We start from the raw sequence: 22,793 nt of genomic DNA, 5'->3' as shown, positions 1-22,793 counted from the left end.
ATGACGGCTTGCCGATTCAAAAAGAACAAATGTTTATCATGGCACGAACCTCATGCTTTACTTTATGGTAGGTTTTATATATCAACTGATTTGCGATTATTTTTAAACTTCTCTACGTTTATGTAGATTCGAATGTCTACCGATCGTTTTGTAAATACAAATTTAATTGGAGATAATTCTGCTATTAGAAATATAATATTCTTAGCTCAGAAGAACTTTCGAATATTTTGAGGAAGAAAACGATTTTTTCCCGTTTTTTCTTTGTCGTATTTTTCCGTGCTTTTTTCTTTTAAATTAATTTCGTCTTTATCACAAAAACATTTTCACAGTATTTTTCTACAAATTTTATTTTTCCAGAAAATTAATAACATTATTATCTCATTATTACAGTCGTTTTTTAATATTTTTTGAAGAAATAAAGAAACTATTTTTTCCATTTTATTTGTTTTTAAAACTGAGAAACATTAGAAAAGATAAGACAACAATGGTATTCTAAAATGAAGATGGTTTTGTAAGATAAGTTTTTCGTCTAATACAAGATTACATTAATATTGTTGATATAAGATCTTAAAAATAACGTTAATTTTAATTACGTACGATTTTGAAAGCAATTTAAACACTCGAAATCGATACGACTTCTTTACTTTGTGCTTTCCACAATCGGTCGTTTACTATATGATAGTGTTAACGACACTTTTTTATTTTGTGCAGGATCACATAAATCTTGAATAAAATCTTGTTAAGACATCGTAAAATGTGCTAGTCTCTAAAAAATCACAATATTCTGATTTATACAAGATGCGCGGACTGCGGAGTTACACGATTAACCATTTGATCCAATTTCACGCGACAGGAAAAACGTAAGAGTAAGAGTTTAATGATGCTCATTATATAATAACTTTACGGGATCTTAACCGGTAAACCGGTCGTCTAGGAAAATCTTCCGCGACGCTCGAACCGATCGTGAATTTCTGAAGGGTAAAAATACGATAGATGTCCAACTCCAGGCTGACGATTGATCTCGTGTAGCTTTTAAATTCCTCCTATAACGAAGCGTGATAATAGGGTAAGCTAGAAATGTTGTCTTCCGGATTAATCAAATGCTAAAGAGATGCTGTTCTTTTGCTTATAAAATACTGCGTGCATTATTCAATGTTTACCGCCGCCTCTGATTACAGAGCGGTACGTTGCACGCGTGTGGAAATAGCGTTTTAATCCTCGATTGAGATGAAATTGGCAAGATAAAGACCATTAATCGGCTTATCACGAGACTATGCCGTGCCGTTGAGGAAAATGAGCGCGAATTTATGACGAACCCGATAAGTCCGAACGCGAACGCGTCGCGCTAATTAAACGCGAAGGAATATGGGCGTTTACACTAGCTCAATTTATCGAGCACTAAACTCGCAACGTAACGTCAAATTTACGCTATGAATGCATTCCTGAATGTCCGCGCAGATGATCGCGGCGACATTCCTCGTCGATCGAAATCCCCGATCAAAACCTCGGCATTAACCGCAAATACGATAGTAAAATAGCTATGTAACAGCTCAACTAAAGCAATAAGGAATACTTCGTGCATTACGTATCGTTATAAACTAATAAATTAGAATGACGACGTAGGAAAAATTAATATCAAATTAAAACTATATCTTATTTAATAATTATTGTTATATATAAAGAAGAATAGACAATTTGTGAAGAATTTGCGAGTTTTAAATAGACATAACTTAGAATTTATATGAAGAAATTTTGTATACATATATAATTTCATGAAAAAAATATTTCTTTATTTAATAATAATTTTCATAAATTGAGAGAAACAAAGAATTGGACTAAGTTTGGATTGAATACTAAATAAAAATCAATATATCTTTAAGTTAACATACAAAATAAAATATATATACCACAGCAAGATGCATCTTAACAAATGAGACATCAGCATAATACCGACTTAAATCTGTTTAAACTTATAATATTATAGAATAAAGGTATTATATAGAGACAAAAATATATAAGATTGCCTAAGTTATTTTTGTTTATTTATTTATTGATGTAGTGACTTTATACGTGTATATTAAAAATTTATATTTATTAATTTGATTAATTCATTAATTAAAAACATGTTACGGCAGTTCAGAGAATTAGAAAATGCATAAAAAAATAAAATCATTATTTGAGAAACATTATTTAAATTTTACTGTGTCATTTGTTCGCCTTTTTTTCTCGCATCTTAATGACGCTATACCGTTGTATAAATGTGAAGTTCTATTATTTACTTGAAAATCACATGTTGTCTCATTGCGGCAATCTGGTCACCAGATTTTTCCACGGGTTTCTTTTCGCAAAACTATCGAATTGTCTCCGTAACATCATATCTCAGTAAAATATGGTTTCTCTTCAGTTTCGCTTGTGCCTTCTCTCGTTACGGTGTTTTTCTGGTCTTGGACGCTAACGAAAAAACTTCTCACGACCGTGATTCTCTGACGGAGAGATGAGACATCGACGAACTCCTTTCGACTCGAGAGCGAGAGACGAAAACGCAACAGGTGACGCGCCGAGAGAACCGGCCAACACCGAGAACCCGGGTGAAATTTCTCGACCCCCTGAGGAAGGGTCGGATATTAATCGTCGCTCGCAGGATTCATCATTTTTTATTTCCCTCGGCTCACGAACGTATTCTTCCTTCGGGCCGAGTCCCTAGGTAGGAAGACGTGTCCACGTGGTCGTTAGGATGTTTCAAAGAAAACAATCCGCTTCAAACAGACCTACTCTCTCCCTCGACCTTTTCAACAGTCGTCGTTAATGGCAGCACGGGAAAACAAGCGCATATGTGGAAATGCTCCAAGAAAACATCGATAAAAATTACTCTTACAAATCTTGAAGTTGTATACAACAAAAAGAAATAGCTGGGTTAGAAAATAACGCTGGGAGATTATTTGTCGTTACCTTTTCTGTTTGATAATATTACTATATTTTCATTCTTACGTTAGTGATTTATTTTTATACTTATTATTTTTATACTATTCAATAGATTCGTGCTTCTCATCAAATACACGCAATAATTGACGTACCAGATGAAGGATTATGTGCAAGTAATGCAAACAGTTATAAATTGTATTTATTTTTTTATTTTAAATATTGAAAAATACTTTGAACTTTACATATTTTTGGCTGTATTTCGACAATTATTATGTGTGTAGCAGCATTCTTAAAAACACATACATTATAATTAAGAGAAGAAACTGTATACTTCAAACATTGTATACTTATTTAAAATCAATTTAATTTTAATATTACAAATACATTTACTAAAATTGAGAAATTTTGTTTCTTTGTACGTACTTTATCTGTAATTAGAAATTTTTGCAAATAAAAAAAATGAAAATATAATAATTAAGCGTGTTTGAGCGTGCATAATTTTACAGAGTCCATAAAATATAGACATTTAATGCTCAGAGAAAAAAGTAAAAAAGCTTATTAAACTATAAATGTTCGTTATTGTTAAAATTAAGATTGATGAAAAACAATTTATTTTTAAATAATTTTAAGGTGTATAAAAATTGTATTTATAAAATTCAAAACTTATAGTACAGTTTGACGTTGGAAATATAAAACAAAAAGAAATAACATATTTTCTACTGGTTTCAATGATAACTAAACGTCTGTAGATTAATAATCTTATTTACTTTTTGGTGCAAGCGCGTGTTGGAGACTCGTGGTAAAATCAAAGTCCGTGAATGATGGAGCCAAAAATCTACTGCTGATTTATTGTATTACAGGCTCACATAAAATTCACTCGTTCGCTCTCTTTACGAACTCTCGTCAAATCTGCGTTCGGTCCGTTATACTTGTTTCTTCTCGAATATTTTTCTTGAGCTTTCTCTCTGACCCAAAATATCGACCGGTTACCGCTCATTATTTATTTGAATTTATTTGACTGCCTTGCGGGAAAGATTTCAAACAAAAAGAAATGTTTTTTGTAGTGAAGTTATGGCGATGCGATGCAGATTAATGACAAATTACCTTTCGAATTTTGCGACATCTCGTTGCTCGTAGGACTTGTAGAAGAAAAAACAAAAACCGTTTTATTTTATATATATATATATATATATATATATATATATAATTCAAACTTGTACTATTTATTATACCTAGTTAGAATTTGATCAACTGATTGAATCGGTTTATCCGATAATCTCATAACTCGTCGGTTTACATATAGTAGGGACGGTCTTGCATCTTTATTTGACACTACCATGTCTGTTGATAACTTTGGATCTTATTATCAGATAAGCACACAGACTTTATATACTAGAAATATGTCTAGAGTCTCTCACTAAGTCAACAAGTATTGCTAGAGCGTGTATTTCCGTTTAGATAATTGCAGGGTACTTTTCTAACTTTTCAACTTCTGTTGTGTAAATGTTCGCGCAGTGTAGTTTTATACAATAAAAATTAGAAGAAAACAAAAAAAGCAAAGGTAATTTACACGTAATCCAAAGATGCGATTAAAAAGTTCGCGGACTGTATTCGTAAAAAAAAAGAAACTTTATTGTTTATCGATACAAACATTAGTAAAACGTAATAAAAGAAATCATATTTGTAAATTCTATTAAACGGAGTTTTTGAAAAATAAAATGAATTATATAGACGGACCTTATTCGGCCCAGGTGTTTTACATCGATAGCTGAAGAGTACAACTCCGTATTCGGCGCGGATTTACAACGACGACTTCGAGTCTAGCGTTAAAAGCGAACGCCGTCGTTTTCGGACGGGAAGCACGTGCGACGTGAAGCGTTGACTCGTATGCTGGCGCTCTCAGGGCCGTGTTTCAGCACGGTCGTGTCTAAAACCGTTATGGTCGGTGTGTCCTCGGCGAGTGCACCGCGTTTTCGGGGTTTGGCCGTCGGCCAAGCGAGACGAGAGACTCTCCCCGCGAAATGAAGAAAAAAATACGACGAGGGAGGGGCGGCCGAAGGGTGAGGAGGAAACTCGGTGGAAAATGAGCATTTTCCTCGTCTATTATTAATAATGACATAATTGCAAGTTTATTTTGACTTTGGCCGAATATTTTCTCTCTCAGTCGTCGCCATTCACACAATCACCTTTTTTTTCCCTTCTTCGCTGCTTCCGGCGGCGATTGCGGCCGAAATTGTGAATTGAAAGTCGCTAACCGTGCTCTCGCGGGTTCCGAAAAAAAAAGTTGAAAAGCATTTTCCGTCCACGTGCTACTTCACCTCGATGTTGAGGGAAAGATAAATAAACTTTCCACACGGTTTCTATTTCAGGAGGTCACCCATGCCACGATTACATTAACTGTATATGCCCGGTGCCGAGCGAGTCGAAATGGCGGGGAGGATCTGCGTAATCTTTGGGATTCTTGCTATCCTGGATGTCGGGCTTACGCTGAGACGTAAGGACGCAAGGATGGTTCAACTGGGTAAGAAAATATAACGTAACTCTTGCATTTCTTTGTGGAAAAAACAATTTTACTGAGCCCTGGCCCCTCGACGTTTGGCTGCTGCCTTTGGCTGCTAGCTTCAGCTACATACAAGTAGCAATAAAAAATAAAATATTATATATAGTATAATTTTTAAATATTAGAAATGTGAATTTGAATTTAATTTCTTTATTTTTAAACATTAGATATAGCAAAATTTTTCGCAACAAGCTTAAGCATTTTACATACTTATTTTTTCTTCGAATATTACTTATTCTTTTTATCTATATTTAACTTAATGTTTAGATGCTGCAGTACAGTTGTTCTTTCCGTGTGAGAAAAATGATACAATTATTTATTTAACAAGAATAGAAACATATATCAAATTTATTATACTTGTTGTGCTCAATTTTCGAAATAAGGAAGAGAGAGTTTAAATCATATTTGCGTATATAAACGAACAGAGCTTAATACGTAGAACGTGCCGCTTATTATTAATGCTTTAGTTATATTTCAAGAGCGTTTAATTCAGAGAAGTGGCCTCACGACGTTTTCTAGGAATATTTGCAAAAGGAGATGAAAGATGAATTGTACTCGGAAAATCCCGTAAACATTGTGTTTGAAAATGACGTGGGGATTACAATAGAAAGTTACAAAATTATCCTGTGATAATTTATCTTTCCTTTTCATTGCGATCAGTTTGGAAGAATTTGTTTTCCCCCCCAGTAAAATCGCGAGTGAAATTAAACGGGTGAATGCCAGGAGATGCGCCTGATGCGCGGTCGTAGACGAGTCAAAGATTTGTAAAGAAGGTCCGTAATGTCATTCCGCTCCGCGGTATTTTCGTATCAAAAAAGAAACAAGTGGGATGAGGAACGGCCAGTGCGAATTGCGCGAAGTGAAAAATAGCGCGAACGAAACGGTGCGAGTCCGACGAGGAAGCTGGCGAAAGCGGAAGTACAAACGCGAAAAAGGAACAGCACGCGTGGAAGCTCCGACACACACGTGCCTAGAGGAAATACACGTTTCCAACTCGAAAACCGATTATTTTGGTTATATATTAACTCCGGATGTTCAGTGAGAGAATTTATCTTTTTACGCTTATTTAAAAAGTTATTACAGACGTTTTTTATTTACGGACAAAGTTAATACGGACATTTTTTATTAAAAGGATCGAAGAAAAATAAAAAATAAATTATTGTATAAAAATAAAGTTTATAAACTTATTAAATTATATTAAAATAATTGAGAAGTTAATAAATTTCAAGATCTTATCTTTTGTATGTTATGCAAAGAATATAATATTATTCTATACAGATGAAAAAATTGTATCAAATTTAACGTATATTATGTGGTCCATTAAAATTTTTGTATTAATTTTTAACACAATACATGAATATGTGAGAAAATAATATAAATATTATGTAAAACAATTAGTAAAAATATGTGAGTATTAGTAAAAAAAATATGTGATACAATTTGGAAACAAATTTCTGTTTCAACATTAACAATAAGTTAGCATATTCATTTTATTCATTTATCATAGAATTTACGTTTCAAAACTACATTCTTTTACATTATTCGTTTATTTGTCTACCAATTTTTTTTAATTAAAAATGTTGAATAATTTAACACATATTATTCATAACATAAACATAATCACACAGTACGCTAAACTAAGATGTATAAAAATTCTTAGATATATAAAAAATTAATACAAAAATTTTCACAAATTTTGGAATAAATACAAAATGTTTTTCATTGTGTAAAAAATAGAAACGGTCAATAATGACTGCTTAATACTTCGAGTGTGAAAAAAAGTTGGCACGGACATGTACGATCCGTGTTAATAATACGATTCGCGCTGCGTGTTGGAATTTTGTGAAATCTATACCGAGAAACGACTTCTCCGTCAGGCTTTTAAATGCAACGCTTGATTCTGGTTTATTTCCAGTCACGTCGCTCCTAGGCTTCGTAGCTACGATTTAATTATCGGCGCTTGCATTCTCGGGAAACTTTGTCGGGGGAGCACGCCACGTGCATACATATCGCCGCTATTTAAATCGTAACTGCTGGCACTCGGTTGCTTCTGCAGTCATCGATGTCCAAGGGAAGCGTGACCGTACGATTGCCTGTGCTCGGTCTCCAAAATTGTAAACCGCAAACCGCCAACAGGAGAAACATGCACGGCAATTAATTACGCCGCCAGCGCGACGATAATTATATCCCACATGGGTATAATTATTGGTGATGCGTGTCGCATGTGGACGGCGATTATTTATCCGCGCGATAACATCGCAAATTCGTCACGCAGAAAAAATAATTAATATGTTTAATTCAATAAGTATTGGTTTATAAATAAGGATATTGAATCTTTAAAGAATTCGATAATCTTCAATTTCAGCAAAATATTACACAATAATTGCTCTTTGATAATAATTATTAAACTATTAAAGACAATATTTTCCCTGGTAGAAATTCATACAGTTTAACTGATTACTTAATCCGTTTAGCTAATTAGGTTTAAAATTAGCAAATGCTCTTAAAAAAAGATTTGTTTTGCTTGTGTATTGTTGATTGGATACTAATTTTTCTGTGCCTAGATTTCGTTTAATTACATCTAAACCTTTTTTTGCGTCGGAATAAACGTGAAATATTTTGGACACTCGTCACGAAGTAGAGTGTCTCTCTTTACATCGCCAATCTCGGAACTATTACGTAATATCGCAATGTGTTTGACGAACGGTGTGTACGAGCACGTGGTGCGTGGGTGCTCGTTTATTGTTCCGGACAATGGAAACGTCGATTTCGACGGACGCGCACGAGAGAATTCTAACGTTGCGTTCAGGGTCGAAAGGGAGGAAGGGCGAAGATTTCGGCCGGCGACCACATCTGGCGAACAGACGCGGCTTTGTGTCGCGCGTTAGCGTAATTTCCACTATATTCCATAGTTGGTGCGTGCCCGAGAGTTTCGTCGAAATTTCGTGGACGGGACGCGAAGGCCACGTGCGTAAACGCGCGACACACGTAGAACCATGGGGTTGCGTTTCACGCCGCAACCCAGCCCGAAGAAATTCATAACATCTTCTCCCCCCCCCCTCCCACCTCTCCCTTCTTCATCACCGTCTTAGATTATATTTTCGACATACTTATTCCGCCCAGGCGGTGGTGGCGAATTGACATTTTGATAAGTAAACATCGTTTCGTGTCGCGCGCGATACGAAACAAGAGAGACGCACATCTCTCTCTCTCTCTCTCTCTCTTTTTCTCTCTCTCTCTCTCTCCCCGTGTGGCATACGATATGCGTATGAGCGTTATTATGATTGAGCTCAATTGTCCAATTGCCCGGTCATTGAATGCCGAGCCGGGCTCTGCGGAGCCCGCGCTATTACCGAATCGCCAGCGACGAGCGATACTCTCCCGCGGGCGGTGGCGGATACGAAACGCCATTTTCTCGGACTAAATTCTGAGAGAGAAAGAGAGAGAGAGAGAGGAAGGAAGGAGGAGGAAGGGAGATGGTCCTCGCAGCCGCCGCGATGAGAGCCACTGCCAATCTTTTGTCTATTAAATGTATTCAACAGCGTAATAGCGGCTGATATTGCCAATTGGACAATGAAAGAGATGGCAGCGCGATTTATGGGGATATCGGGAGGTGAACGAGAGGCGGCGGCTGCGAGATATTCTCCGCTGGACCCGTGTTGATTCCATGACGTAAGAATATAAGGTGAAAACGTCGCGCATATTGGTGACAACGAAGGGGGATTGGAACAAAACTCTGATTGGCGCGCAACCTGCGTGTCCTCGGAATTGTTGCACCTTGCATCCCGTCGCGGTTGAATCTACGCTCGTTCGCAAGCTCAAGATCCTTTCAGAAGAGAAAGCTCGTCTCTCCCTTACGGAGCGCAACCAACCCGGAAAATCGACGCGGAAGCTCTCCGTGCTGACTCGGCCGATATTCTCCAATCTCGATCGGGACGGAACACGGAACGAGCTGCGGCATGCGCGTTCGTTAGAAGATAACGAGCGCGCTTATAAAACGCGACACACGCGTTCCCTCCCCTTTCGGGATCCCCCGGGATCTCGGACGGACGTTTCGAGGTGTAATTATGCGGGATAGATTACGCGTGCGTTTCGAGCCGAGAACCCGTCAAGAATCCCCGACGTTTCTATTCGCCGCTCCACGTCCTTTTTACCCCCGCGTTCCGTCATAAGAGGAGCGGCTTCCAGGACGAGGCGGTGGAATCTTAATTAGACCGTCGAGCTCCAGATCGTCCTCCGTTGGCAGGCCACTCCTCTGTCCTAGCGGAGCCGCGGCTACTTTGTTAACGCGCTATCTTAACGCGAACGGACGGTGCGTTAAAATGTATAACAGGATCTCCTCTCTACTCTCCCCTTTCGATCCTGTCCGCGGCTCGTCCCGCTCGCTCGTTTCTTTTTTTTTTTTAAATCTCGAATTATCATATATCGAGTCTTTTGTTGAAAGAGAGGAGAACGTCCCTCCCCCGCTCGCTTTGTACTCTCCTCTGGAGAGAAAGGGTGAGGGAAACAAAACCGACGACTTCAGCCGCGTAAAACACGCGCCGCGGAATAGAACGATGTAATTGGATCGACGGTACACTCGTTCGTGTGTACCGTAAAGTATAATATAGCATTAACTTGTCGTAAGTAAAATACATCGCTGTCCGTTAAGGAAACGCGTCATGAAATACGCGTTGTCGATTTATCGCGAAACTCTGTACGCACTGCGCACCGATGGATTTCCACGAAGAAACGAAGAAACGACGGGCGTCGGCGCGGGATAGGTGAACGTTCTCTGTGAAAAAGGATATTGTGTAATGAGGGGAAAAGGGGGTTTTTCTCTCTCTCTCTCTCTCTCTCTCTCTCTCTCTCTTTCTCTTTCTCTCTCTCTTTCCTTCGGCGTTTTAACGTTTCCGCGTGGAGAGAACTTGCGAGTCGCGCTCGTATACAAGATGGAATTATCGTGTCTAGAGTTTCTTCTTTTTGTCGAATCATCATCTCGCGCAAAGATCGACCACTACCTCGGCGGCGATGAAAGGGATCTCTCTCCTTCCCTTGCATCTACGAATGAAGATGCTAAAAGCCGAACGCGTGGGACGATCGCAATCTGACACCGCGGGGCACTTCTTCGAGGTCGAGAGCTCTCTTTCTCTCTCTTGCCTGTCGATTTTTCTTTATTTCCTTACCAGCCACTGGAGAATAGGCCGTTTCGTTCGTAAAGTAAAACGATAGGTTCCCACACGAACCGGCAGTCGGTGATTTCTGTCACTCTCTAAATCACATAGAGCGGAGCGTCACTTTTAAAAAAGTGAAAATTGAGCTTGTACAATTATATTCGAACGATTTACCACGCTAATTATATACGTAACAGCCAAAATTCTAGCAGATACAAAAAATGGCGATACATTTTGGTTGTGATATCAAGAAGTCTGTCTATATCAGCAAAAAAAAATTTTTGGGTATAATAAAATTGATCTATTTGCCTACTAGTCCATTTCTGAAAAAAAAAAAATATGCAAATATAATAACATAGATCTAATACAAAAATAAATTTTTGGAAATATGTATATACGATCTACATTTACTATTTAAAAAGACAAATATTCTGATTGTGTAGTAATCTAAGAAGAAAAAATATAAGACTAAAAATGTTGATTTCTTTTAGGTAACTGAAATACTTTAGATAACAAAGCAGTGATAACCTGCTGCGTGTAAAAACACGCGTATAACTGTTTCCAGTATCTTTTTTGAATCACAGATTTAATTAATCAACTTATCCCTGATCAACTAACAGGCCCAATCTCCTCTGATTACACAAACTCAATTTTCACTCTACAAGATTTAGAGAGCACCGCTTAGGGCTGCACGAGTCGCTTCACGTAACGAATTAATCGCGCGAACGATCCATATAATCCGGCATCCGCTAAGCCTTCAACACTGTTTGATTTTGCGAATCGTTTGTTTGTGTTCGCGCCGTATCGCGCCGAGTCGTTTCCTCGCGGATTCGTCTCTGGAAAAATTCGTCGAAAAATCCCGAGTCAAATATTTATCTTCCTAACTCTTAAAAAAAGCTATAGAGTCTCTCGTGCAGTCTCGGTTAACAATTCTCTCTATATTCTTTATAGGTTTTTTTTTTAACGCGAAGATCGGTAATAGCGAGGCGGTTCGCTCGGAGTGACTGATTCGTTTCCGTGAGGGCGGAGAAACAACGAGCAATTAAAAGAACGTAAATCCTGACGCTGTCCGCGCATGATATTCCTACGATCAGTGCTTTCCATCCTCACGACTTCTGGCTATTTCATCCCAAAATAGCGACAAGTGAGAGATCTTCCATCCAAGACGAACGAACGATGTAATACGATTTGATCTGGTAGCGAAATTGACGATTAAAAAAACAATTTCAGTTTTTATAGCTCTGTTGAACAAATCACAATTTTGAGAAAAAGACATCATAATTGTGTTTGGCCTCTATTTCTCAAAAGTCATTTTTATTTTAAAAATAACTATAGTTACAGTCAAAATAAATTTATTTAAGTTTAACAAAGTTATCAACTTTTAACTTGTTAACTAGTTGGTACTCTGATTTTCATCTCTTCCGGAATTTGTCTCGTCAATTTCGACAAGACGACGCACGAAGTTTTTTCGCTATGCAAAAAGAGCATAGCAGATTAATCTTTCATTTCGCCGGAACAAAAAGCTAAAGTCGCGCGAGATAATATAGAGATACACCGCTGCTCTTATGAAGCCTTCTAATTTTGTGCGGATTAATTCGTGCGTTCGCGCGCAAATCGTGGGGATCGGCCGCAGTCGTGCGGGAATATTTTTGGCACGACTCGCTGGGAGCGACGACGGTCCATCCATCTTGCCGGCCCGGTCTTGTCGCTTCAAACGAGACAATCGTATCGCATCGCCAAAGCGCTTACATCAGTGCTCTTCGAATCCTCTCATCTTCGGGGCAGAATACTGTGACAGATCGGACGGTGCCGAAACTGTTCGCCGTCTTATTTACGAGTCCACCGATTTGAAGAGAACAGTCGGACCGGTACCGAGATAAATCAGTTCGGAGGCCGAGGCCGATTTATCGTTTACCGATTATCCTCTCGATAGCACGCTGGACGTCGGCAAAAATAGGACGTACAACGCGCGAGACTGGTCTCACCGGCCGACAAAATCGCGAGGTACAACGAGAGATTTTTACTCCTCGTCGCGCCGCGAAGCGGGGAAACGGCGACGGTTATTTATGAAGCCGTCCGGCACCCGGAGAACCGGTAGCCGCGCAGCTCCATTTGCGCGGAAACTTTGATAGCGATTTACGAGCGGCGGCACGTGCTACAGCCGGCGCGGCCGAGATGCACCGAGATCGAGCTATCTCGGAGCTGACGATAAAGAGAAACAGAGAGAGAACCTAAGAAAGCACTAAAAGATCGACTTGTGTTATTGAAAGATTATACGTTGGCGCTCTTCGCGAAGACGTGGGGGCCGAGGGGACGTTGAAGAAACGAGCGTGGGATAGAGATCGTTTCTCTAACGCGACCGCCGTACAACTTATCCTCATGGTATATCGCCGTCCAACGCGACCGCGAGGGAAAACCGCGCCGATGCACGCACGTCAGTTGAGGAGACGGCGCGACGTGTATCGGGGGTAAAAATGCTTGCATTTCAAACGCGACACGGGTAAATAAACCGACCGCCCGCCCGCGTGACGTTGACAAATAGTGCAGGGGTTTCCGTCGTCAGCGGCGCGACGTTAATGGCTAATGGCTCTCGCGCGCGTATCTCGATATCGGAATCGAAATGGGATTAATTATTTATTCGGAATATCTCCGTGACGGCTTGCGACGGCCGCGGGTTGAGTCTCGCGCTCTCGAGACATCTTTTTATTCGCCGGCAAAAGTTGACTTGTTCCTTTCGCGATGCGCGCCGCGTGAGCGCACTTTATTTACTCGTGGCAAACAGTCATATTTCTGGACACTGCGATGGTCGCGAAGACGACGCCGGTGGACGAAGCTCTCGCCGATTTCACGAGGAGTCTGTAGAAAGAACTGCAAACGCGGGATTCGCCGAGACTTTTTCTCTTTAAAAGAAAGAGTCTCTTTTATAATTGTACACTGAAAGAAAAGTATTTGGCACTTGTGACTACTGTAACTGAACGGTAAAATAATTATGATTACAAACTCCATTCTTATTCTTATTCTTATTCTTCTTCTTCTTCTTATTATTATTATTATTATGTTATATTAATAACAGTTTTACACTGTTTAAGTAGCAATGGCAAATTATACTCAATTTGAGTCATTTTTAACTATTTCATATGTCGCCACTGCTTCTACTCAATATTTGATTAATTTGATTAAATAAATGGGTTATAATCTACGATGTATTGAGTAAGTACTTACTCAATATTAATTATTTAACATATCGCTAATTATAACCATTTATTTAGTCAAATTAATTAAAATTAATTAAATATTGAGTAGGACCAATGGTGATCTATGAAATAGTTAAATGGGATTAACAGTGTATAGTTCTAACAACTATTATTTTACAATAATAATTATGATATTTTTGAATAGTTTTAGTTCTAACAAAATATTTAAAAAATGAAACAAACATTTTAATGCTGTAAATGCACAATTATAGTAAGTATAACTATTTTTTTAACATTTGCCTATTTATATAATAATAATAATAAAAACTAATAATTTGCATGATTAAAACAACTACAAATGTATAATTAATAAGCACTAGTCAGGTTTAACTTGACTAGTACGATTGAGAGAATGAAGTAGATTTTATATAAATATTGATTTAACTTTTCTAATATGAATTTTAATATGAATAATAAGGTGTTCTACAATAATTCTACGTTTATAAACATAACATTGTAAAATAAAACTGCATTAGATTATTCTCGATTACATAAATTATTCAAGAATTACATTAATCGTATTTGAAATTTTCTAATTATTATTTTATTGCGCACAAAAAAAACTAATTGAGATGTAATCTGCGAATTTTCCGTCTATATCTCATTGCTTATTTATTTCATACTTTTATCATTAGAAGTCGTTTATATTCAGTAAAAAAAAATAGATGATTTGAGCGACTGATACGTAACCGATAGCTCTAAGCAACTTTCTTCTGCTTGCGGTTGGCGCACGAGTAAATCCGTACCAACACCCAAAACATGTCGCGAAGCTCATTACCGCAACGGAAAGCTCGAGGGAGAACCGGAGGCAAAAAGGGAGAAGAAGGGAGGAGGGAGGAAGAGAACACCGGCAAAAGTGGCGCGAAGCTCTTGAAACATTTAAAGCTATTTCTGGCGTCTGGCTCGGAAGGCAGATGGCCGGTTGCGTACCGAGAGGAATCGATCCCAAATTTAGGTTTACCAAAATCATCCAGCATAGTTTAATGCAAATACAAAATTTTCAATAACGAAACGTAAAAATCCCCAGAGAGAGAGAGAGAGAGAGAGAGAGAGAGAGAGAGAGAGAGAGAGAGAGAGAGAGAGAGAGAGAAAGAGCGATGTGATTCTGAAGGCAACAGGAGGGCGACAGCACGAGGGTGAATTAATTTTTGGAGGACATCCCGCGTTGATTACGAACCTTGCGCACCGGATCGCAGCCAACCGCCACGTGATGCCACGTGCCTCGCATCTGTCGCAGCTTCCCGAAAAAGAGCGAAGCGGGAAAGAAGCGTACACGTCGACGAGCGACAATATAAACTCGATCGATTTCCGTCGAGGGCTCTTCGCAGGGCACAACGACTCGTTTGTACGCGGGGACGGGCTTGGCGCAAGGATGTTTAAAGATTCGCGTTTAAAGAAAAATCTCCGCGCGAGTTTCGATTGAATTAAGGCCTCTCTTTCTTCCTGGCGCGTCTGGAATAGCTCGGAAACCAGATCCGTTGAAATGGGAAGGGAGGGGGGGACTTCATCGATTATTACTGCGATTGACGAGATTGACACAAATGGCGCGAGCGTGTCTTGTACTTATTATAAATTATTATCCTTAATTTTCTACGTCCACGTCACATTAATATGTTATCTGCTCATATCTTAGTTAGACATTTACATTGACATAACATTGACATTTTTTGCGTTTTAATCGAAACGCTAAAGACTGGTGGTACGTAAAAAAATTCAAGTAGTAAAACTCAAGCAGTAAACGAATCAGCCAATCATAGTTAAGAACTTGACAAGAAAATAATAATTTAAACAATAACAAATTCAAATATTGATCTTTTACTTCTTATATTTTACTACTCAAGTTTTTTTATGTACCAGCTAATTAAAGCCTTCTTAGGTAATTTGCTTGCAAAATCTCTGTTATAAGCTTTATGCATAAGCTGTTATAAGCTTATATGTATTAATATATTATGTTGTGGTTTTAGTTCTTTATTATTAACTAGCTATGCCCTGCCACGCGTTGCTGTGGCTCTCTATTCTTATGCTACGTTTTTTTTTTCAAATTTTCTTTGCTTTCGTTGTTTAACTTTCAAGAGCCTTGCTTTACTGTTGCTCTATTTATTTTATTTTTAAATAAGCATTTATCTATTTTTAATAAATCTAATATTCATTTATTCACGTACTTCTAACTTTTTTTTTCTAAAAGCTGCCATGGATTTAGAAATCCATTCAAAAGGCTGTTTTAAATAAGTTCCTTTTTTTCAATAAAATAACAGCCATCTTTATTTTTCTTATTACCTTAATTTAAACACAATAGAAACATTCTTCGCCTCTCCTGGTCTCTCCCCGTCTCTCCCGGTCTCTCCCCGTCTCTTCTCGTCTCTATTCGTCTCTCCCGGTGTCTCCCCGTCTCTCCCGGTCTCTCCGTCTCTCCCGGTCTCTCCCCGTCTTTCCCGGTCTCTCCCGGTCTCTCCCCGTCTCTCCCGGTCTCTCCCCGAGTAATAACCTAGGATTAATAATCCTAAATTTCAATATTGTTCCTTCGAACTTGCGCGACGATGAGAAAGATGAAAACGCGTCTTCATAGTAGATACTATTAGCGGTCGTAATCACGGGGCGATTCACCAGGGAAGAGCGACAGTAACGGGGGTTTGCGGGGAAGATAGCTCTAAAAATAGTGTGCGACGCGTTCCGGAGACGGAGGAGCGGAAATAAGATTCCAGATGGAACGTCGGAAGGGACAGTGTCGCGATTCACTTCTGGCCGTTTTCCAAATGGCGATACTCCGAGGTCCGGCTGGTCGGTCTCATGAATGAGCCCGCGCAGGAAAATGAGTTTCCTTGATCAAACAGACGCGAAATATATCGCGGAGATAGGCAGACCGGACCCAACCAAGCCCAAGTGTCGTTTTGCTCTGTTTCTCTTTCTCTCTCTTTCTCTCTCATTAGGCGTAAAACTTTCATGTCTGACTTCCGCGAGCTTTCGCGACGACGACTTATTATAGATCGTCGCGTCGAGACGAGCCGAATCGATCTGAAACGAATAATGCGACAGAAGGTAAAATTTTTTTCACAGAACTGTAAACATAACGTTATTATTGTATTATTAACATAGTAGCAGTAATAACTATAAAAATTCCATTATTATTTATAAAACTAGAGTTTCTAATTATTATTATTTTACCATGCAATTATCACAAATACCAAACAGTTTTCTCTTATTGTATCCAATATTTCATAATCTAACGCGTATAAATATAAAAATCTACACATGGAATAAACTTCAAATTAATTTAATTTATTCTACGATCAATTTATAATTTATTTTAAACGCCGTGAATCGTTTTACTCTTTACGCATAGGAAGTATGAATATCAATTGACTTTAAGGAATCATCCGTGACTTAGCTACGTGATGTATAATAGAATGCATGATGTTTACGTTGTAGATACAATTAATCCTGACGTTGTGGTATCCGTGGGCGAGAAACTCAATCTACGTTGCCAACAAAACTTGAATTTTGAGACGACGTGGTATAAGGACGACGAGGCGTTACGCAAGCCGACCACCAGAATACGCGTGAACAAGCAGTTTTTGAAGTTCAAATACATCGAGCCGGGGGATATCGGCGTCTACAGTTGTAGATTGGAATCGAACGATACCGTCGAATGGAAGAACGTGACTGTGCGCGTCGAGAACCTGCAGAACGACGGCTTCCAGAATGAAAGCGATGACAAGACCTCTGTGGTGAACATGCTCAGACCTTACCACAGCGACCCTCTCGACCTCGCAAGAAGTAAGCTATCCAATAACATGACATATGTACTCGCGCCGAATCTCACTTATTTATTATCACATTGTACCCTTGATACAACTGACAATGAGATGAATTGAATCAAAATAAAGATCGAGATCACATTCGTTACATTCTGGTCGAAACTTTTATTCTGACAAGGTACTTTGTTCCTTTCTTTCCGAATCCGAAAACCCTAACAGTCAATTAATTCTCTTGATCCGATTTGCTTCAGTCTATTTTTATTTAAATATGACATTTATCATGTCGTATATTTAAATTATAAATGATAATATCAAGTGCGACCGAATGTTGTACGACGCAGTAATCTCTTCCGCAGGCTTGCCTGAGCCACGATCGTTGCACCTGGACAGTGAGAAGTTGGACGCGGATCTAGACGAGAAAATCGACGTCGATGTCGTGGAGGATGAGCACAGCCACAAGGTGCTTCCGGAGAGTCCGCCCGCCTTCAACACTACCAACGACCTGATCGACGTGGTGGTGAAGCCCGCGGGCAGCATGGTGCGACTGAGGTGCCCGAGCGTGGGCAATCCCAAGCCGAATATCACGTGGCTGAAGAACAACGAGGAGCCGAAGCGGGACCTCGGTGTCGCGGTCCAGACCAAGTGGTCTCTAAGACTGGAAGATCTCATTACCAAGGACAGCGGCAATTACACGTGCATCGTGTGCAATTATCTGGGATGCATCGATCATACCTTCAAAGTCCAGATTATCGGTGAGTAGAATACGCCACACACAACGCTCCGCTTGTTAGGCGAGTTCGGTCCGTTTCCGTGGAACAATTTCGCGTTATTATTACGTCGTACGCCGGACTAAAGATCTGCTAACGAAACCGCAGAGCGTTACCCGCATAAGCCGTATGTCTACGTGGACTTCCCGAAGAACGTGACCGCTCTGGTCAACAGTACTGCGACTTTCAAGTGTCCCGTTTACTCCGATCTCGAACCTTTTATACAGTGGCTGAAAGTCGCCGAATATCCCGGTGGTCAAGAGGAATTGCCCAAAGGGACTCTACTCCAGGTACAGCCGCCATTTATCGCGATAATGGTGGTGGATGGTCCTGGGTCTTGGATCCTAATCCTTCATTTATCTTAATTTATTTTCCCTAGAAAATATTCGTTTAAAATCAACGTAATTCGTTGCTGTGCTAACTCAATGGTGTAGGGGATTAACTTTCTGTTTTTGAAAATTTCTTTCGAAAATTGTTAAAGACTAAAACAAACAAATTTTTACAGGTTTGGGTGAAAACTCTCTGTCTTAATTGTGATTAACAATCTTGATTATTTTATTTTCCAGCATATGTCGGTTAGGACATCTTCACGGTTATGGGTTTTCTTATTTTTCTCTTTTTATTCTTTACTTTATTTTATTTTAATCCATTTTATACATATATAAATCGAAATAAGACATTGACCATGAACGAAAAATAAAACGTGATCTTTAATGGATAATATTATATGTATAAAACAGCATTTGTAGTATTTATAACACGATTTATCTTATATGTAAATAGTAAATGTATCTATTTTTTTACAATTTAGTGAATAAATCTGTTTGTACATCTATTTTTCCATATTAGTTACTGCATCAGTCAATGAACAAGCAAAAACAATTTAATCTAATTACATTTTTAAGTAGAAAATGACATTTTAATTAAATTTATATGAAAATTAGACACCTAAAAAATATTGATTAATTAAAATTTTATTATTTTAAACTCTTATTATTTCTCTCAATATTTTTCTGAAACAATCATTTACTGATGCAATGCTCTTACAAACTTTTATTTTTTTGCTTCCGTACTTACTAAGTGTAAAAAGATTTCAGGTAACCTGGATACACCGCTAAATTCTCTATGTATTTCTTGTTTTGTCTCTTATATGTCTTGTTCTACATATATAACTAACTCGTAAACGTTGCTTTAAACGGTGGTTGGGTTTCTTTTTTCTCTATAGAGACATTACCGCATCGACCGATTCTAACAAGGGCGCCACGTAACACTACAGAGCTTATTGGAAACAACGTTACTTTTATCTGCCAGGTGTTATCCGATGCACATCGTCATCTCGAATGGTACCACGGTCAACATACTTCTTTCGACACCGTCAACAAGACCAATGATAGCTTACGGGTGGAGGTCAGTGGGCGCAGCTTGCATGTGTGCAAAATCACGATCTTTTCTTTTATATATAAACTTTCTACATATAAGCTTTCTCTCCATCTTTGCTTTCTTTTAAATTCAAATCTTTTGAATATCTTGAGCTTTTAATGTGGCTTGTGTTCTCCTAATGTTTACCGAAGAAGCAAATTTAAATATGTGATTACGTGTAAATACTTTTGTAAATGTCGCTGATCATGAATCAGAATCGCACAATTAACGGCGTTTCGTTCGATGCAGGCTGGAATGGATTCGGAAAATCCGGAGGAATTGACGCTGTATAACGTTACTGAAAAGGACGAGGGATGGTACACGTGCATCGCTCAGAATACTTTAGGGGAAACGTTTAGCAGCGCTTATCTACGCGTTGTTGAAAGTGAGTATACAGCTTAACAGAATTTTTTCGTTCGTTATATTGAATTCACTATTTTTAATTTTGGAATAAAAAGATTATTTAAAAAACTTAAATATAACGACGCTATTCTATATTTTTTAATAAAATTGGTCAAATTACCGTAAAAACGGTGCAGTAATGAATTACTTATACGAGAAAACGCTCTCATAAGAAATTGGCGAGTTTACCTGCACGAAAAAGTGACACAAAAAGGACCATTTTTGACGCACTTGTAATAAAAATACAATTTTTCTATTCTTTTCTTTTTCCCCCAAAATTTCGTGAAGTTTACATCTCGTTTTATGGGAATAAAATATCTTTAAGTGAGATACAAATGCTAAATAAGCTACATTAATCTTGTAAACTTTATTCAGCGTTGGACGAACAAAAAGTACTGCTAACCGCAAAGCCACACATCCTAGTGAACGTTCTCGCAGCCATTCTCTGCCTGTTCTTCGCTGTGGGTGTCGTCGTGGTAATATACATCTTTCATCGATTGAAACGCGAAAAGATGAAAAAGCTACTCGCTATAGAAACGGCGCGGGCAGCCTTCGTGACACAGTGGACGAAGAAGGTGATTGTGGAGAAGCCGAACTCGCCTAACGAAGAGGAGCTACTGATGCCTATCGTAAAGATCGAGAAACAGAAATCTACCGTCGTCGCCAAAGACAATATCACTGACAACGTGACCGAGTATGAGATACCATTGGATAATCGTTGGGAAATTCCGAGGGAATATCTTACGCTCGGACATACTTTAGGCGAAGGAGCCTTCGGCAAAGTCGTCAAAGCGGAGCTGAAAGTCAATAAACCTGGAATACCCAACGTCGTCGCGGTAAAGATGTTGAAAGGTGAGCAAATAAAAACATGTAATCACGATATATATATTTTAAAAAATAGAAAGAGGGAAAGGAGAAAAAAGTAAACCTTAAATATCGAAATAAAATTATATGCATAACATTAAATAGACATAAAACTTGCTCGCATGAAGAATTGTGTATCGTTTCATCAATAAAAATATATTTTAATTATTTAATAATAATTTTTGTGAATTGATAGAAAACATGTATCAGAAATAGCAATACCTTTAAGGATAAACATTTTTTTTAATGCTATTATTATAAAAACAATTATATATTGTACTTTTTAGATGACTATTATGATATTGAAATAAAAATATATTTTGCTAAAATTTAAGATTATTATTATCAATTTCTTTAAAAAAATAAATTATTTACAAAAAAGACATCATTGTTTCATATATAAGCAAAAATAGAGAATTTTATACATACAACAATGACTGTTAAATAGAATATATTTTAATTTGATACTTTTTTTGTGGTCCTTATTTTTATATATGTTTGCGTTTTCGTTTTTATAGAGGGACACACAGATCCCGAGATGGTGGACTTGGTTCAAGAGATGGAGGTGATGAAGGGGATCGGCAAGCACGTGAACATTATCAATCTGTTAGGTGCCTGCACTCAAAACGGTCCTCTATACGTCATCGTAGAGTTTGCACCTCACGGGAATTTACGTGACTTCCTCCGAGGTTACAAAGCGGAATACGAACCGACTATTAAATTACAGCCGAAGAAGAAGATCATGCAAAAGGATTTGGTCTCGTTCGCGTATCAGGTGGCGCGTGGGATGGAATATCTGTCTAGTAGAAAGTGTATACACAGAGACCTGGCGGCCAGGAACGTCCTCGTCAGTGACGAATACGTGGTGAAGATCGCCGATTTCGGTCTCGCCAGAGACATTCATTCTCAAGACTACTACAGGAAGAAAACGGAAGGACGGCTGCCGATAAAATGGATGGCTCCGGAGGCCCTATTTGACCGCATAAACACCACTCAATCCGACGTGTAAGTATCGAAGAATAACACCCCAGTCAAAATACTGTGTCTCTGGCTTTGCTCGGTTTGACTGCGTATATAAAATCAATTGAAAAACAATCTCTCGTTTAGAGAAATCTTATAGAAATAATTGTTTTGGTACTGCAATTAATATAAAAACAATTATAATAAAGTCAAAGGTAATAAAAATCTCAAATAGTATCCGTCGAATTGATTCAATCGTCGATCAATCATTTTTGGCTGGAATAATCTTTTGTCCAATAGAAAATTTTGCTGGATTATTTTGATCAACGATTCACTTATTTTCACCTCTTGTCATCCCTTATTGTAATTTTGTTCTAGATGGTCGTACGGGATCCTGTTGTGGGAGATCATGTCGCTGGGTAGCTCGCCCTACCCGACCTTGCAGTCGATCGAGAAGTTATTCCGGCTACTTAAAGACGGCTATCGAATGGAGAAGCCACCTAACTGCTCGGTCGACATGTAAGACATGCTTTGATGCGCGATCTGACTTCATAATGCTCGATATATATATGTACGGTATATCATTCAACGTATTTCTTGATTTCTTGCTAACAGATATATGGTCATGAGAGACTGTTGGATCTATCAGCCGGAGGAGAGGCCGACATTCAGCGAGCTGGTCGAGGAGCTCGACAGAATATTGACGAGAACAGCGAACGAGGTGAGCTCGAGCGACA

The 22,793-nt window shown here is 38.5% G+C and overlaps 1 protein-coding gene across 1 annotated transcript in view; it reads left to right on the top strand.

Annotated features, from left to right (window-relative positions):
• Positions 1–22,793, top strand: part of LOC105830905 (fibroblast growth factor receptor homolog 1) — a 53,488-nt gene that overhangs the window by 28,619 nt on the left and 2,076 nt on the right. Inside the window, exons 2-10 of the mRNA XM_012670600.3 lie at positions 5,292–5,443; positions 17,316–17,663; positions 18,001–18,396; positions 19,637–19,818; positions 20,080–20,215; positions 20,608–21,084; positions 21,615–22,101; positions 22,435–22,575; positions 22,672–22,777. Coding sequence (XP_012526054.2) covers positions 5,326–5,443; positions 17,316–17,663; positions 18,001–18,396; positions 19,637–19,818; positions 20,080–20,215; positions 20,608–21,084; positions 21,615–22,101; positions 22,435–22,575; positions 22,672–22,777 — 2,391 coding nt within the window. The 5' untranslated portion in view covers positions 5,292–5,325. The remainder of the gene's footprint in view (positions 1–5,291; positions 5,444–17,315; positions 17,664–18,000; positions 18,397–19,636; positions 19,819–20,079; positions 20,216–20,607; positions 21,085–21,614; positions 22,102–22,434; positions 22,576–22,671; positions 22,778–22,793) is intronic.

Source organism: Monomorium pharaonis, chromosome 7, assembly GCF_013373865.1.
Source record: "Monomorium pharaonis isolate MP-MQ-018 chromosome 7, ASM1337386v2, whole genome shotgun sequence".
NCBI classification, from domain to species: Eukaryota; Metazoa; Arthropoda; class Insecta; order Hymenoptera; family Formicidae; genus Monomorium; species Monomorium pharaonis.
Note: the sequence above shows the minus strand (reverse complement) of the source record. Positions and strands in the feature narration are given on the sequence as shown.